Consider the following 16,326-nt stretch of genomic DNA (forward strand, 5'->3'; position numbering starts at 1 on the left):
GTGCTAGGTCTGAATTTCTTGCCCTCTGACGTCAACAGGAAGGAACAAATCAACCACCCCTGTCCAGAGTGGGGTGAAAGCAGCGCCAGCTCGAGGGTGTCCTGCTATCCCCTACCCACTGTGCCCAGGCTCCCACCAAAGGTGCCAGGTGCTGCACAGAACAGTCCTGGCCACCCTACCAGGGCTAAGGGCAGAGAAGGGAGCTGAGCTGGAGGTGACTGCAGGGCTCTGGGAATGTGATGTTGGGGGTCTCTGGGCACTGGGTACCCCAGAGGGGGGCTTAGGGAAGAGAAATTAAATGAGAGTGGGCAGCTCCTGTGGCCCTGGCTACCCACTACAGAGGGATTCCCAGGTACGAGGTACTCAATGCGGGTTGGATCCTGCAGCCCTGGTGGGGGAGAGCTATGCACCAGATATGTGACAACAGGCAGACCCTGGGCCCTAGGGGGATCTTAGAAGTAGGTGTTTGATGGGGCCAGACCGGGGTCCTGGTAGCTGGTGCTTGGTGGGGACAGATCTGGGGTCCTGGGAGGGTCTTGGTAGCTGGTGCTCAGTAGGGGTAGACCCGGGTCTCAGGGATGGAGTGGGGATCCCAGGGGGAGGAGGGGTCTCGGTAGCCGGTGCTTGGTGGGGGCAGACCAGGGTCCTGAGGGCGTCCCAGCAGCCAGTGCTCAATGCGGGCAGACCTGGGTCTCGGGGGCAGATCTGGGCTCCGGGGGGGGGGGGTGCCGGTACCAGTGCTCGAGGCAGGCAGACCCAGGTCTCCAGGTCAGAGCGAGGGTGGCGGGCGCATCCCAGGGGCACAGCCCGCGGTGCTGCCATCCCGGTGTGCTGGCGGCGGCGCAGCGCGGCGGCGCCGGTTCCCGGTGGCGGCCCCGCCCCGCGCTGCGCCGCCGCTCTGCGCCGCCGCCGCCGCCGCCCCCGCGCGCAGCCATTGCGGGCAGGCCCGGCGCTGCGGCCCGCTCTGCCGCCCGGGGACATGCCGGCGGGATGGCCCGCTCCACCGACACCTTCCCGCTGCACCGCCTCGTCTGGCACAACCGGCACCAGGCGCTGGACAGCGCCCTGCGCTCCGGCCGGGTGGGCACCGGGCACCGGGGGAGCCGGGGGAGCCGGGTGCCGAGGGACCCGGGAGCTGGTGGAGCCAGGGGCACCAAAGGAACTGGGAGCCAGGAGCCCTGGGCATCAGGGGAAATGGGGGCACCAGGCACGGGAGGGGGTGGGGGGAGAGCCAGCACTGGGAAATTGGGGGCATGGGAGTATTTGGGAGCTGGGAGCACTGGGGGAGCGGGGTGTCTGAGGGCACTGCGATGGGGTCAGGGGTACTAGGGAACTAGGAAAACTAGAAGCACTGGGGGACTAGAGCGCTGGCATGTTAGGGGACTGGGACCACTGGAGGACTGGGCGGAATGGAGTACTGGAAGACTGGGGGAGACTAGGGGCACAGGGATGGAGGACTGGGATACTAGGGAACTGGGAGCACAAGAGGGCTGGAGCATGGAGATGGGGGACTGGGGCATTATGAGACCAGGAGCACTGAGAGAGACTGGAGGCTGTGGGATAAGGATACTGGGGGTACTGGGAGACTTGGAGCACTGGGAGACTGGGTACAGTGGGAACACTCTGGGGTGCTGGGGCCCTGGGATGGGGAGCTGGAATATAAGAGGATAGGGAGCACTTGGGGAGTGGGAAAATGGGGCATTGGGAACACTGGGAGGGACTAAGTGGCCCAATACTTTAGAGGACTGGGAGCCCTGGGAAGGACTGAGGGCACTGGGACAGGGGGACTGGAAGTAGTGGGGGACTGAGAATATAGGGGCAAAGGGAGCCCTAGGGGCACAAGGTCTGTGGAGCCTGGAGGATAAGGAGGCTGGGGGGATTGGAACAGTATGACTAGGGGCCAGGAGGACTTGGGGGTCCGATGGATGGGATTTGGGGGACAGGGACCACCAGAGGAACCAGGGAGCTGGGAGCCCTGGGAGCATGGATGATGCAGGGACTGGGGTCCACTGGAGCCCTGGGAGGCTGGGAACCAGCACAGGAAGAGCTGGCACTGGAACAGAAGGAGGAGGTGGGGAACAGGGGACAGCAGGGCACTGTGGGGGCACCTGAGGGCCAGCAGTGGCAGTGACCGTGCCAGCGGCCACAGCACGACGTGGAGCTGATGGACCCCCGTGGCCGGACCCCACTGGAGCTGGCTGTGTCCCTGGGCCACCTGGAATCGGTGCGGGTGCTGCTGCAGCACAACGCCAACGTGGGCCGGGAGAATGCCAATGGCTGGACAGGTATGTGGGCAGCCAGGTGTGGTGGGGCAGGTAGTGGGGTGCTGGGGCTGCTGGCTGAACTGGGTGCTGACAGTGCCATGTGCCCCCAGTGCTGCAGGAGGCGGTGAGCACAGGCGACCCCGAGATGGTGCAGCTGGTGCTCCAGTACCGTGACTACCAGAGAGCAACGCAACGGCTTGCTGGCATCCCCGAGCTGCTCAGCAAGCTGCGCCGGGTATGGCTGTGCCCCTGATGGAGGAGTGAATACCCCCTTCCCAGCATTGGCCATCTCTCAGCATTGGGGTCCAGGCACTCTCCCAGCATTGGGGTCCAGGCACACAGAGGCAGCTGGAAGAGTCCCTGGGGATCCTGAGCCCCCCCAGGGCCCCAGCAGGACCCCTCTAACCTCTCCTAGGACCTTCACTTCCCCTAAGGACTCCTGATTACCCTCCCTTGCTGGGCACCCAATCCCCCCCGCCCCCAAGACCCCAGCAGGGCATCCCCCCCATCTTGCCCCAGCAATGCCCTCCAGTGCCTCCTCCCTCCAAAGCCCCCCATCTCCCTTGAAAGCCTTGCAGTGACACCCCTCCTCCAGGCCCCTCCACAGCTGCTCCATAATCTGATTTCTCCTCCAGGCCTCTGACTTCTATGTGGAGATGAAGTGGGAGTTCACGAGCTGGGGTGAGTGAGGGGTAGTAGGGGCGCCAAGGTGGCCTCATGCTCACTGGGCCTGGTGACAGAAACTGGGTGCTGGGCACCTCCTGAGGGGGTGCCTGGCGCCCGCAGTGCCTCTGGTCTCTAAGGTGTGCCCCAGTGACGTGTACCGTGTGTGGAAGCGGGGCGAGAGCCTGCGGGTTGACACCACGCTGCTGGGCTTCGAGCACATGACGTGGCAGCGGGGTCGGCGCAGCTACATCTTCAAGGGAGAAGGTCAGCCCTGGCACCTGGGGGACAGTCCCAGACCCCTAAATACCTCTCAGATGCCCCAGACCTGCCTTTAGGAGGCTGGATGCCCCTTCAGCACCCCATGCAGCACCCCATCCCCCATGCAGAGACCCAGGGGACCACCTCAGGCTCCACATAAGTATCACGGACAACAAGGCTCCACATAAGTATCACGGACAACAGATTCCTCAAAAGGACCTCAGATCCCCCCATAACCACAGAACCACAGAAAGGTCAAGGTTGGAAGGGACCTCTGGAGATCATCTAGTCCAATCTCCAAGCTCCAGCAGGATCACCTAGAACACATTGCCCAGGACCCTGTCCAGATGTTTTTTTTAGTATCTCCAAGGTTGGAGACTCCACTAAGGACCTGAGATGCCTCATGGAGACTTGAGATGCCTCATAAGGACCTGAGATCCCCTTTAGGGATGCCCCAAGGCACCTCATACACCCTAAGGGAAGTCAGAGGTGCAGCAACCCAGGGTGCCCCAGGGTTGGAGGTATCTGGGTGCCCTGAGGTGCCCCAAGGTGCTTACCCATGCCCATGACTCACAGGGAGATGGTGGTGGTGGACGCAGTGCGCAGGGTACCTGGGCGGCCCTGACTCCTGTCCCCACATGCAGATGAGGGGGCAGTGGTGATGGAGGTGGACCATGACAAGCAGGTGGTTTACACGGAGACACTGGCCCTGGCCTTGCACGAGCCCAACCTGCTGTTAGCAGCCATGCAGCCCTCAGAAGAGCATGTGGCTGGGCGGCTCACATCGCCCATCGTCTCCACACACCTCGACACCAGGAATATTGCCTTTGAGCGGTGAGCTGTGCCAGACAGGGCCCTGCATGCTGGGTGTGCATGAAGGGAGGGTGTGTCCGTCACGCAAGAGATGGGCAGTCATGCAAGCGGGCATACGTGAGACCTGGAAGAGGAAACACCTGGCCAAGGGTGCCATGGGTGCCCATGCAAAGAGGGGGGGGGCACATGCGGCTGCCCCTCACGCAAGGGGACACATGCTGTGTAACGGCTCATGCAAGGCAGGAGCTGTGCTGGCAGGGAGGACCCAATGTGAGGAGGAAGTGGCAACGGGAGGGAAGGAAGCACTTTGTGTAAGAGGAAGCCACACAAGCCAGGAAGTTGTGCCGTGCACGGGGCAGGGGCACGTGTGCAGGGGTTCATGGCTGCCCCCTGCTCCCCAGGAACAAGTCAGGCATCTGGGGCTGGCGCTCGGAGAAGATGGAGGTGATCAGCGGCTATGAGGCCAAGGTGAGGCCTCACGCTGGGCTGGGAGGGTGAGGAAGGGCACTGGCATCTGGGCTGTGCTGACTGTCCTGCCCGGCAGGTTTACAGTGCCAGCAACGTGGAGCTAATCACTAAGACAAGGACGGAGCATCTCTCCGATCAGGACAAGTCACGCAACAAAGGTGACAGCCTCGGCGGACAATCGTGGGGGGGTACCCCCCATCTTTGTGCAAGGCTCACCCCCCCCATGTTGCAAAGCTTGCCCCCCCGTGCAAGGCTGCCCCTCAGCGGCCAAGGTGGCACATGGCAGGCACAGGATGCCATGGCAGGTGCCCACCCTGGCAGCTACCAGTCTCTTCCCCTAGCAGGCTCCAAGACTCCCTTCCACTCCTTCCTGGGCATCGCGCAGCAACATGGCAGCCACAACGGGGTGAGTAGCCCGGCACCAGGGCATGTGCAGGTGCCCGTGGGTCTCGTGTGCCAGCAGGGTGCCATGAGGCTGGCAGGGGGAAGGAGGTTCCATGAGGTGCCCCAGGGGCAGCCATGGGCAATATGGGTGTCCTCGGCCCCACAGGCACCCGTGCTGCAGGCCATCAGCCCCACCAACCCCACAGCCATCACCCCTGAGGAGTATTTCGACCCCCACTTCGACCTGGAGGCCCGCAACATCGGGCGCCCCATTGAGATGTCCAGCAAGGTGCAGAGGTGAGGGCTGCTCCTCTTCCTCACCCTCTCCATGAGGGTAGCAGGGACCCTGGCATCTGGGTGGCAGCAGGCCAGGGCCAGGGCACCCCATGCCCACGCCAGTACCGCGGGCAGGTTCAAGGCGACGCTGTGGCTGTGCGAGCAGCACCCGCTGTCGCTGGCGGAGCAGGTGACACCCATCATTGATCTCATGGCCATCTCCAACGCCCACTTTGCCAAGCTGCGTGACTTCATCACCCTCAAGCTGCCCCCTGGCTTCCCTATCAAGATCGGTGAGGGCGGGGCCTGCTGAAGGGCAGGGCCTGCAGGGGTGGGGCTTCATGGAGGGGCAGGGCGTGTGCCTGGCCCAACTGTAGGAGGGGGAGGAGCCAATTGGTCGGTGGGAGGGGCTTAAGTGAGGGCTGAGACATGGAGGGAAAGGGGGTGCGGCCCGAAGGAAGGGACAGGGCCCGCTAACCCACTGGGCTGTGAGTCCTGCAGAGATCCCTCTCTTCCATGTGCTCAACGCTCGCATCACCTTCAGCAACCTGTGTGGGTGTGACCAGCCACTGGGCTCAGTGCGGGTGTGTGCCCCTGCCGAGCCCCCCAGCAGCCAGCCCCCCAGCCCCAGAGGTGAGAGGGGCAGGGAGGGCCAAGCAGGGATGACTGAGGGGGAGAAAGGGTGTGTCCAAGGGTGGGAGGATGCACCATGGGATCAGCTTGTGAATGTCCATGGGTGTTGAGTGCTGGGCACCACAGGGTGCCCACCAGCAAGGGGTGCTGGGTACTGCAGGGTGCCCACAGCCATGCAGTGCTGGGTGCAGTAGGTGCCCACGGGGGTGGAGTGCTGGATGCTGTGTTGCGCACTCAGGCATGGGGTACTAGGCCCCATAGGGTGCCCACAGGGGTGGGGTGTTGGGTACCATGTGGTGCCCATGGGTATGTTATGAGGTGCTCAGTGCCACATGGTGCCCACAGGCATAGGGTGCTGGGTGCTGTGTGGTGTCCATGGGCATGTGGTGCCGGGCGCCATGTGCTACCACAGCCATAAGGTGCTGAGCATTATGGGATGCCCATGGGCAAGGGGTTCTGGGCACCACACAGTGCCCCAGCAGGTTGGCGGTGCTGCAGGCTGGCCCTTCCCGTGTGAAGTGGAGCCAGGGGTATTCGAAGTGCCACAGGGCTACACAGTGCTGGGTGCAGGGCGCAGCGAGCCCCTGCGTGATGAGGATGACGACCTGCTCCAGTTTGCCATCCAGCAGAGCCTCCTGGATGCTGGCACTGAAACCGACCAGGTGGGCCCCCCATCTCTGCCCAGCCCCACCCACTTGGCCCAGTCCTGCCCCTCATACCCATACCGGTCCACAGGTCACCATCTGGGAGGCCCTGACCAACACCCGCCCAGGCACCAACCCACCCCACTACGAGGAGGACCTGCAGCTGGAGCGGTGAGGGCCCACCCCCTGGGGGTGGGGCTTGCTGCCACCCTGCCCACCCAGGGTGGGGCCATGGGGGAGTGGCAAAAGAGGGCAGGGCCTCTGGGATATTTGAGTGGGGCCAGAGGGGTGGAGCTTCTGGACTTGGAGATGTGGCCAAGAGGTGAGGGACTTTCTGTCCTTGCGGAGGCGTTCCCCAGGCAATAGGAGGTGGGGCTAGAAAGGGGCAGGGGAAGGAGGGTGTGGCCATGGGGACATGACTTCCAGGTAGAGGGTATGGTCACCCCAAACACAGGTTGGGCTTGCCCCCACGCTGCTCTCCCCCACAGGGCCCTCCAGGAGAGCATGCTGCTGCACGCTGGGCCCAGCGCTGGGGGCCCTGGGGCTGCGTGTCCCCCCCAGGCCGGGGGCAGCCCTCTGGCAGGCAGCCCCCCAACACACCCCAGCTACAGCAGCTTTGCTGAGCAGCTGCGACTGGCCATGGCGCTCTCCGAGCAGGAGCAGGAGGAGCGTGAGCGGCGCCGGCGCGAGGAGGACGAGGAACTCCAGCGTATCCTCCGCCTCTCACTCACTGACAAGTAGGGCCAGGGCTCACGTGGGGACTCCCACGCTGGGCACAGCCTTGCACAGGCACAGACAACTCGGCTGGGCATGGCCTCGGACAGGCACGGACACCACCGTGGGGCATGGCCCTACATGAGGATGGACACCTCCGCTGGGCACAGCCTCACATGAAGACAACCAGCCCCCCTGGGCGTGGCCTCACATGGGGCCACCTTGACCTGAGCACGGCCTCACACAGGGACAGACAGCCCCCCTGGGCATGGCCTCACACAGGGATGCCCCCATCTAGGCACAGTCCCCCACAAGGAGGTCCTGACTTGGGTATAACCCTGCATGGGCACCATCTGCCAAGGGCCACCTGGTCCCATGGACGCTCCTGAAGTGGGCACAGCCCCCACATGGGGGGTTGATCCAGGGATCTTCCTACCCCTGGGACCCTCTGATCCACAGAGCCCCTCATGCTGGGCTGCATGCCTCGGCCTATGGACCCCTGATCTGGGGACCACTCCCCCAGGACACCCCTATTCCAGGCACTTCTCTCCCCTTTGGTGTTGCATTTTACCCCTATACAGGGCAGGAGAAGTCTATCTAACGTCCCCCCCTCCCACACACACACACACATTCAAAGGCACACATTTGAACCTGGACCTTTGGGACCCCCAGGCCATGTCTCTGGGTGGCAGCAGCAGGGTTGGGGGAGCTCTGTGTTTATGTGTGCATATATATATATATCTACATATATGTTCGCATATATGTAGATATATATCTGGGAGGGAGCAGATTGTGCCTGGGCATGCAATGGGTGGGCAGATGGCACCAGGAGGTGGAGCCTGGGGAAAGAGCCTGTAAAAGCGGGGGGAAGTTTAGATGAAGGGGGCAGAGCCAGCAAACCAGTGGGTGGCCCTGGTGGGATCTCAGGGGGTTTTTGTCTCCTCCGAACACCCCAGTGTGGCCCCATACCCCCATTCTCTCCCCTTCCCAGCTTTATTTATTTAATTTATATCTCTTGGGGTGGCCTTGGCCCAGGAAGGGGGTGTTTAGCTGGCACTCCTTGCCACAGTGCCATGGGGCTGGGTCAGGCCTCTGTGGGGCAGGGGGCCAGGCCCTCACCGTGGGGTTGGGAGTGCGGCAGGGCAGCAGAATGACCCCACCATGGGGAAGAGGACAGTGGGCAGCGTCAGATGGAGCCCTCTGCCAGAGGGAAAGCAAAGAAAGAACAAAGCCAAGCCATGCCTCATTGTCTAATCTGCGGCTACCTCAAGCTGTCCGGGGCGGGGGGCTCAGCCCTTGCTATGCACCAGGGGTCCTGGGAAAAGGGGGGGGCGCATGCCTGAGGGGGTCAGGGTACCCTGCTGCTGGGGTCAGAGCAATGCCAGGCCCTGGGGATTGGGGCCTGGAGGGCATCCCAGCACTGGGCAGAGGGGAATCCCAGGTGCTGGGGATACCTGGGGGGTTCCTGGGTGCTGGGGATCCTAGGATGTGGGGAGGTGGATCCTGAGGGACCTCCCATGGGGTGGTCCACATGCTGGGAGGGGGAATCTCAGATGTGGCCTGAGGGCTGGGAACGGCAGGGCAGATCCCAAGAGTTGCAGAGAGCAGGATGGGGAAGAGACAGGGCATCTCAGGCACAGGACAGGGCTTCCAAGGGGATCCCAGGCACTGGGAATCCTGGGCACAGGATACGGTGATCTAGGGGGACCTGGGGCACTGTGGATGCTGAGGAGGTCCTGAGCACTGGGGATGGCTGGCATAGGGGAGGGATGCCTGAGAAGACACTGGGAGCACTGGGACCTCGCACTGGAAGCCCTGGGGAGCCCTGGGGATCCCAGGCATGAGACAGGACTGTCCAAGGAGATCCCAGGCACCAGGGATCCTGGGGAAGTCCCGAGCACCAGGGATCCCTGGCACTGGGCAGGGCAGTGAGGGGGCACCTGGGGCTCCAGGGACGCGGGGCTTGGGGGCCGCCGGCAGCCCAGCCAGGCACAGGGCGGGGTGCGGGTGCTGGGGCGGAGCCGGGCCGGGCCGAGCCGAGCCGGGCGGGGCGGCGGCGGCGGCGCTTCCTGGTGCTGTTCGGCCCTGCGGTGCATGGCGCTGGTCACCGTGCGGCGGGCGGCGGGCTCCACTGCGGGCCCCGCCGCGGTGAGTGGCAGGGAGCCTGGCAGGGAGCGGGGCCGGGAGCGGGGCCGCGCCGCGCCGCGCCGGGAGACCGCGGCCACGGGGTGGCGCGGGCCCGGGCCTGCCTGGTTGTGGCCAGCACGGGGGGGGGGGGGTGCGGGCTGTCCCAGTTGCTCCCAGTTGGCAGTGAGGGCTGTCCTATTTGCCTCAAGTATGGGGGGGGGGGGAGACACGTCTCAGTCGCTCCTCGTGCGAGGCATACAGGCTGTCCCTGTTGCTCTCAGTGCAGGGTGCCTGGGCACCAAGGTTGTCCCATTTGTTCCCAGAGCAAAGTCACTAGGAGCCCAGTCACCCCCAGTGCACATCAGGGTCCACCTCACTCACCCCTGGCAGGCAGGCAGGAAGCACCCAGGCAGCTCCCAGGGCCAAGCTGGCCTTGCTTGCTCCCAGCAGGGCTGGGGCTGTGCCCAGTGCTCCCAGCATTGTGGGACTGCCACTCCCCACAGCTCCTGGTGGCCTTAGGGGCTGGCCCCCATAGCTCACGGCTGGGTGTAGGCTCTCCCAGTGGCTTCCAGCACCCCTGCCCCCCCCMCCACCACCACTAACTGCTAGGCCTTATCAGGGTGCACAGCCCAGAGCACTTCCCTCAGGCAGCACCCAGCCTGGGGGGGCTGGGAGAGGCTCCCCCGGGTTCCAGCCACAGGGACCTACCCTTCCCCCCCCAGAGGACACACTGGTGGCAGTGGGGGCATTTTGCTTGGGAGGGGGGAGTTTGGCAGGGTTGGCAGGGCACTGGCCCAGCTGTGCCTATCCCAGTATCTGCTGTGCCTGGGCAGGACATTCCTGGTGTGGAGGGGTGCTAGGTGCTCACCAGTGCCCACACTGCCTGGGCAGGGGCAGTTCCCAGGGGAAATGCTATCGCCTGGGATAACACCCCTCTTCTGCCCCATGCACTTTGCAGGAGGAAGATGTGCCCAGACGTGGCCAGCTGCAGCGGCGGTGAGAATAGGCCCCAAAATCAGAGGACAGGGGCACAAGGCACTGCTGGGATGGCGGATGGGTCAGGGGACCACGTGGAGAGCTTCCACCCCTCTCCTATGCTAGCCAGCCCCACAAGTCCTCCCCTTCCACTGACACTGAGCACTTTAGGGGGGTCTCCATCTGTAAGCTGCCATCGCTGCACAAGCATTTGCCTGCAGGCTCAGTTGCACTGTGCCGGGGCTGGGGGGGTGAGAGGTCTCAGGCCGTCTTGCTGTGCCCATCTCGCCTTGCAGGCAGAGCTTTGTCATGGTCAAGGGGGCTGCACTGCTCCTGCCTTCAGAGGAACCCCTGGAGGCCGAGCCTGGCCCAGCAGCGCCCCCTTGCCCAGCAGCAGGGCAGCAGGAGCAGCACCTGGAGCTCATGATGCGGTTGCTGCGCCCGCAGGATGCTGTCCGACTGGTAGGCCCTGTGAGGGACAAAGTCTGAGCTGTGGCCCAACCAATGGCACCTCCACAGTCAATGGAGAAGGGGGTGCTGGGAGGAGGTGGCACTGCCCCTGCGTGGTGAGGCCCTGGGGGCAGAGCCTGCAGTGGGGCCCCACCCTAGCCTGGTGAGGCCCTGGGGATGGGGCATGCTGCAGGTCCTGCCTCCACCCAACAGGGTCCTCTGTGTGGGGCAGGCTTCAGGCCCCACCCCTGATCCCCTATGCCCTCAGGCGGTGCGGCTGGAATCGGTGCGGCCCCAGCGGCTCCGGTACTTGCTGGTAGTGCGGCCTGAGGAGGCAGGCGCTGAGAGGCAGACGGTACTGCTGGGTGTGGACTTCCCACATGAGGGGTGAGCAGGGCCAGGGGGCACCGGTGTGCTGGGGTGGAGGGCAGTGGGGCTCCACTAACCCTCTATGCCTGCTCCCAGTGCCACCAACTGTACCCTGGGAATGGTGCTGCCCCTCTGGAGTGACACCCAGGTCTTCCTCGATGGTGACGGGTAAGGGCTGGGGCTGGCAGGTAGGGTGGGGTGAGGTGCACGTTCCTGATCTCCATCTCTCCCAGGGGCTTCAGCGTGACGTCCGGGGGGCAGACCCGCATCTTCAAGCCCATCTCGGTCCAGACAATGTGGTGAGCAAGTCCAGCCCTGCAGCCAGTGGACACTGCATGGGCACAGGGCACACTGGCACTGCCCATGGTCCCAGGTACCTGCGGTGGTGCTGGGTGCTCATGGTGCTGGGTACCTGCATTGGTGGATGCCCACAGCACCAGTTGCCTACGGTGCTGCGTGCCTGTCATGGTGGGTACCCGTGGTCCCAGGTGCCCGTGGTGCAAGGTACCCATGGTGCCAGGTGCTTGTCGTACAGGACAGTGCTGCAAGAGCTGCACCGGGCCTGCAGCGAGGCAACCCATGGCGGGCACATCCCTGGGGGCCCAGCACTGGCCTGGGCCCGGGACTACGCAGTGGCCGTGGCCTCAGAGCAGAGTTGCATCAACGAGTGGCTGGCGATGGCCGACCTGGAGTCTGTGCGGCCCAGCTCACCTCAGCTGCCCAGCCCTGGGTAGGCCTTGCCCCAAGCTCTGCCCCCACCTACTGACCAATCGGCAGGGTGCCAGTGCGAGGAGCTCATTGGCTGGGGAGTGGCTTTGAGGGTGGAGGGGGTGGAGCTTGTGGCAAAGGAGGGGGGCCATGAGCTGGGGGGGAGGGGTTGGGTGGAAAGGTGGGGTTTATGATGAGGGCCTAGGAGCTGGGGGCAGGGCTTATGGAGGGGGTGGAGGTTACACCTGAGAGGAGAGGGGTAGAGGGATTGGGCGGAGCCTCCAGCTGGGGCGGGGCAGGAGTTGAAGGGGCAGGGCCAGGGGCAATCCTTGGGCAGAGGGCAGGGCTTGGGGCAGACAAGCACCTCCTGACGGGCAGTGGGTGCCAGGCCAGCGGCACCGAAGCTGACAGAGCAGGCGGTGCGGACCCTGCTCCGGGATGTCATGGCCACCGCAGACCTGGAGAACATCACCTCCAAGGAGGTGAGTGCAGGCCAGGCATGACCCCTCCCCCCTCCCCCAGTGTGTGTCACGCCATGGTCCCAGGCAGGTGGCCCTGGTGCCAGGGCAGGGAGTGTGGATATCCCGTGGGCCTCATGCGGAGGGTGGCTGCCCAGGTGCGGATGGAGCTGGAGCACCGCATGGGGCACAGCCTGGCCCAGCACAAGGACTTCATCGACAACGAGATGCTGCTGGTGTTGGCACAGATGGACCGGCCCTCCCGCATCTTCCCACACCTCTACCTGGTGGGCATGGCAGGCAGTAGGGCACCGTGGGGGGTGGCACAGGGCAAGGGGTACAGTGCAGGCACCTGGGGCCAGGCAGCAGGCAGTGTCTGTCCTCATCTGATCACATGCTCTCACCTGTGCAGGGCTCTGAGTGGAATGCAGCCAACCTGGAGGAGCTACAACAGAACCAGTGAGCATGGGCCATGAGGGTGTCCAGTCTGGTGGGCATGGGGGTGTCATGGGACACTCAGCTGGAAGTGTATGGGGATGTCATGAGCACCTGAATGAGCATGGAGTGTCATGGAGTGCCCAGCTGGGTGGGCACAGGGACATCATGGGGTACTTAGCTGGGAGGGCATGGGCATCCAGTGGAGTGGGCATGGGAGTGTTATGGGGCACCAGCAGAATGGGCATGGGGTTGCCATGGGGCATCTAGCGGGGTGGTCATAGGGTTGTCATGGGGCACCTAGCTGGGTGGGCATGGGGACATCACAGAGCGTGTGCACATTGGGCTTATGGGACAGCTAGTGAGGCGGGCACTGGGCATCACAAGGCACTCAGAGGTGCACCATGGGAAAGCCCAGGGCACTCTTAGGTGGCCTCCTGGGGTACCTGCAGTGAGGGCATGGGGCAGCATCGGATGCAGCATAGGGCACCCTGCAGGGCACGGGCAGGGCCCCACTCCCCTGCATGCAGTGCATGCCTCTTGGTGCCCACGTCCCCTCTGTCTCTAGGATCACACACATCCTCAACGTGGCACGGGAGATCGACAACTTCTTCCCAGCACTATTCACCTACATGAATGTGCGGGTGTACGATGAGGACACAGCCCAGCTCCTGCCCCACTGGAATGACACCTTTCTTTTCCTCTCCGATGTCCGGTCAGCGGGGCCAGGCGCAGCGGGGGACACAGATGGGCATGGTGGGGCAGGGGACAGCACATGACACAAGGGTTGGAGGGGCACAGAGGGTCACAGGCTGACACTAGAGGGACAGAACTGAGGTAGGAAGGTGCCACCTTCCTGCCTCAGGAAGGAGGGTGTATGGGGCAGACTGGGGAGGCAGGATGGCACCAGCAGGCACTGGGAGCATGGGGAGCTGGGTTCCAGGGCTGTGGGAACGCTGGGGACCTGGGTCTAAGGGCACTAGGAGCCTTGGGGGATGGGGTCCTGAGGGTACTGGGAGCATTGGGAATAGTGTCTCTGGGATCACTGGGAGCACTTGGAACCTTTGTCCAAGGGCACTGGGAGTCCTGGGAGATAGGGTTCCTGGAGACACTAGGAGCCCTGGGGCATCCAGGAGCCCTGGGGCCCAGAAGCATTGACAGCCACTGCAGGGCCCAGCGGGGTCGAGTGCTGGTGCACTGCCGGATGGGGCTGAGCCGCTCAGCGGCTACGGTGCTGGCCTATGCCATGAAGGAGTTCGGGTGGCCACTGGAGCGGGCACTGCGGCATGTCCGGCACTGCCGCCCTGGCATTGTGCCCAACCCTGGCTTCATGCGCCAGCTCGACTTCTACCAAGGCATCCTGCAGGCCAGGTGAGGCTCAGGGCACCGGGAGTGAGGGGGTAGAGGGGTGGAGGCTGGTGTGGCCATGGGCAAGGGAAGGGGCTGGGGGCAATGGAAGCCACACCCACAGCATACTGGCGAGCGGTGGTGCCTGGGTTGGCCATGCCCCTTGCTAACAGGGTGTGGTGACAGGGGGCGGAGACAGGGAAAGCCTCACCCTCAGGGTGGTAGGCTCAGCACAGGGCGGAGGAAGCCTGTGGCAGGAGCCACGCCCAGAGTCACCGGGGATGGGTGGCCCTGTGAGGGGGTGGGGCCTATGGGGGAGCCACGCCCCTACTTTGGAGATAGGGCCAGGGCTGAGCACCCTGGGCGTGTGGCACAGCCGGCACAGCCGCCTGTGGGAGCCGAAGGCTGCGGAGCGGGCAGCAGAACCAGACGAGGGCTGCGAGGCCATACCAGGGGACGAGGGCAGATGGTCGCCATCCCCGCAGCCCCCAGGGCCCGAGGAGGCCAGCGGGCACCTGGTGGGGCTGGGGGTATCGGCGGCCACCCAGCGCCCGCGCATCTCCCTCTGTGCCGTCATGCGGAGCATCAGCCAGATGGAGCCACCTGAGCTGCCAGGGGAGCTCCTAGATGTGGAGGTAAGTGCCAGGACACCTAGAGGGATCTCAGGCAAAGCCAGGGACCCGTGGTACCACAGGGGCTTGTGTGGGTGGGGGAGGGGTGAGGGCATGGCCAGGGTGGCAGAGATCTGGGGGGTAGGATGAGCAAGTTTGGGGGGGGGGGGCTGTAGCCTACCAATGGCTGCAGTGAGGCTGTGTGGGATGGGTGGCCCCAGAAGTGCATGGCCCTGTCTGGAGGCATATCCCCCTGCAGGTGTTTGAGGCTGCACCACAGGGCAGTGTCCCAGTGTGCCCCACAGAGGAGGCAAGGGGCCCTGGGCACCAAGACGAGCAGTCCCCAGTGGTGCGACTCCAGCACAGCTCCAAGGATGCGGCCTCCGAGAGTTCACCAACATCTGCCCCAGGGGTCCGGCCCTCCTCCCGGCCCCGGCGTGTGGTGCGCCAGGCCAGCCTGGATGGGGGCCCCACCGCGGCAGATGGCCCCGCCCCCGGCACCACGCCCTGCRGGGATGCTGCCCTGTGCTTCGCCTCTCCCTGCGGCCCTGCACCCTGCGCTGCCCTGTCCCCCAGCTCTGACCCTGACCCTGCCTCCAGCCCCACTCCAGGCCCCGCTCCCCACCTCTGACCCTCACCTGGTCCCTCACCTGCCCCCAGCACACTGCCCATATAGAGGAGGCATGAGGGGAGGAGGTGGAGCCTGCTGCACACTGGGGGCAGAGCCAGAGGAGCCATCCCTGCCCCCTCCACCTCCCTGCCTGCACTTTGGAGGCAGAGGTGGCACTGCCTCACCTCCCCACACACATTGCCCTGCTGTGCCCCACGTTGAGGGGGGGGCACGGCGACCTCATCACTGCATATCAGCACTAGCACTCACCAGTCAGAGAATAAAAGAGTGGAAACAGCTGTCCCTGGTCATGGGATGCTCCCTCGGCCCGAGGTGCCCACGCAGGGGGGTGGTGTTGCCGAGGCAGGTGGCTTTGTGGGCAACGGGGTCTCCTGCAGTCTGTGTGGTGGGCACAAGCCCATTGCTACGTGGGAAGCACTAGGCCATGGCTACGCCTGCCATCAGTAGTGGCCAGAGTGAGTGCACGGGGTGCGGGAGGAGCCTTCCCCTCCCACGTTTTCTCCCGCCTGTGGGCAGCCTGCCTGTTGCCCTGTCCCCGAACTCCCACTTAGATTGCGAGAGCGGGAATAACAGCTCCCCTCAGGCTGCGGAGCCGCTGCGCACTACACTACCCGTCGGGTAGGTCGCGGCCAGGACCAGCTGCCGCCCGCGGGGCCTCATGGGAAATGTAGTCCAGCCACGGGGAAGCGCGCGAGCGACTCAGGCGCCATCTTGTGCGCGGAGGAGACGCTGGGTGCGCGTACGCTTTGCAGCAGGCGAGAACCACAGCTCCCGGCGCACCTTGTGCGGGCCTTCTTCCTGGCTGCTGTGGGAGCCTGAAGCAACCATGGCTCTGCCATTGGCTCTGCCATTGCCTTTGCCATTGGCTCTGCCATTGCCACTGCCATTGCCACTGCCAGAGCCACTGCTGTGGTGTGGGCCGTGCTGAGAGAGCCTGAGGCAAGCCAAGCCGGGGGGGAGGGGAGGGGACTGGGAAAGGACAAGGAGAGAAAGTGGGGGAGAGGGAGCTGGAAGCCTGCCGGAGGCCCAAGGCAGGGCATTGCTGTGGCCACAGGGTGCAGAGGGTGCTGCAGAGATGCTGATCATGTCATGGCT

General features: G+C 64.5%; 2 protein-coding genes across 7 annotated transcripts; both read left to right on the plus strand.

Annotated features, from left to right (window-relative positions):
• Positions 1 to 901: 901 nt before the first annotated feature.
• Positions 902 to 8,359, plus strand: ANKRD13D (ankyrin repeat domain 13D). Of its 2 annotated transcripts, none has more exons than XM_085312513.1 (15): positions 902 to 1,080; positions 2,150 to 2,285; positions 2,375 to 2,499; positions 2,900 to 2,945; positions 3,051 to 3,194; positions 3,833 to 4,022; positions 4,403 to 4,469; positions 4,546 to 4,627; positions 4,811 to 4,875; positions 5,020 to 5,150; positions 5,265 to 5,422; positions 5,631 to 5,762; positions 6,261 to 6,424; positions 6,498 to 6,577; positions 6,895 to 8,359. In XM_085312513.1, exons 1-15 carry the CDS (start codon positions 991 to 993, stop codon positions 7,145 to 7,147), a joined length of 1,863 nt encoding a protein of 620 aa, XP_085168639.1. In that variant the 5' UTR covers positions 902 to 990; the 3' UTR covers positions 7,148 to 8,359. The 2 variants fall into 2 exon arrangements, with proteins under 2 accessions (XP_085168639.1, XP_085168638.1); XM_085312512.1 differs by having other exon boundaries at positions 928 to 1,080; positions 4,814 to 4,875.
• A 789-nt stretch (positions 8,360 to 9,148) lies between these two features.
• On the plus strand, positions 9,149 to 16,047 carry SSH3 (slingshot protein phosphatase 3). 5 transcript variants are annotated; one of them, XM_085312515.1, is made up of 14 exons: positions 9,157 to 9,268; positions 10,206 to 10,243; positions 10,519 to 10,684; positions 10,941 to 11,059; positions 11,138 to 11,209; positions 11,275 to 11,340; positions 11,577 to 11,771; positions 12,138 to 12,231; positions 12,366 to 12,494; positions 12,620 to 12,666; positions 13,211 to 13,357; positions 13,813 to 14,013; positions 14,366 to 14,624; positions 14,860 to 15,318. In XM_085312515.1, exons 1-14 carry the CDS (start codon positions 9,215 to 9,217, stop codon positions 15,229 to 15,231), a joined length of 1,959 nt encoding a protein of 652 aa, XP_085168641.1. In that variant the 5' UTR covers positions 9,157 to 9,214; the 3' UTR covers positions 15,232 to 15,318. The 5 variants fall into 5 exon arrangements, with proteins under 5 accessions (XP_085168642.1, XP_085168641.1, XP_085168645.1 ...); XM_085312519.1 differs by having other exon boundaries at positions 14,475 to 14,624; positions 14,860 to 14,945; XM_085312516.1 differs by lacking the exon at positions 14,366 to 14,624 and having other exon boundaries at positions 9,149 to 9,268; positions 14,860 to 16,047.
• The last annotated feature ends 279 nt before the right edge of the window (positions 16,048 to 16,326 follow it).

Source organism: Rhea americana, unplaced genomic scaffold (assembly GCF_003343005.1).
Source record: "Rhea americana isolate MKP2758 unplaced genomic scaffold, rheAme1 scaffold_368, whole genome shotgun sequence".
Classification (NCBI taxonomy): Eukaryota; Metazoa; Chordata; class Aves; order Rheiformes; family Rheidae; genus Rhea; species Rhea americana.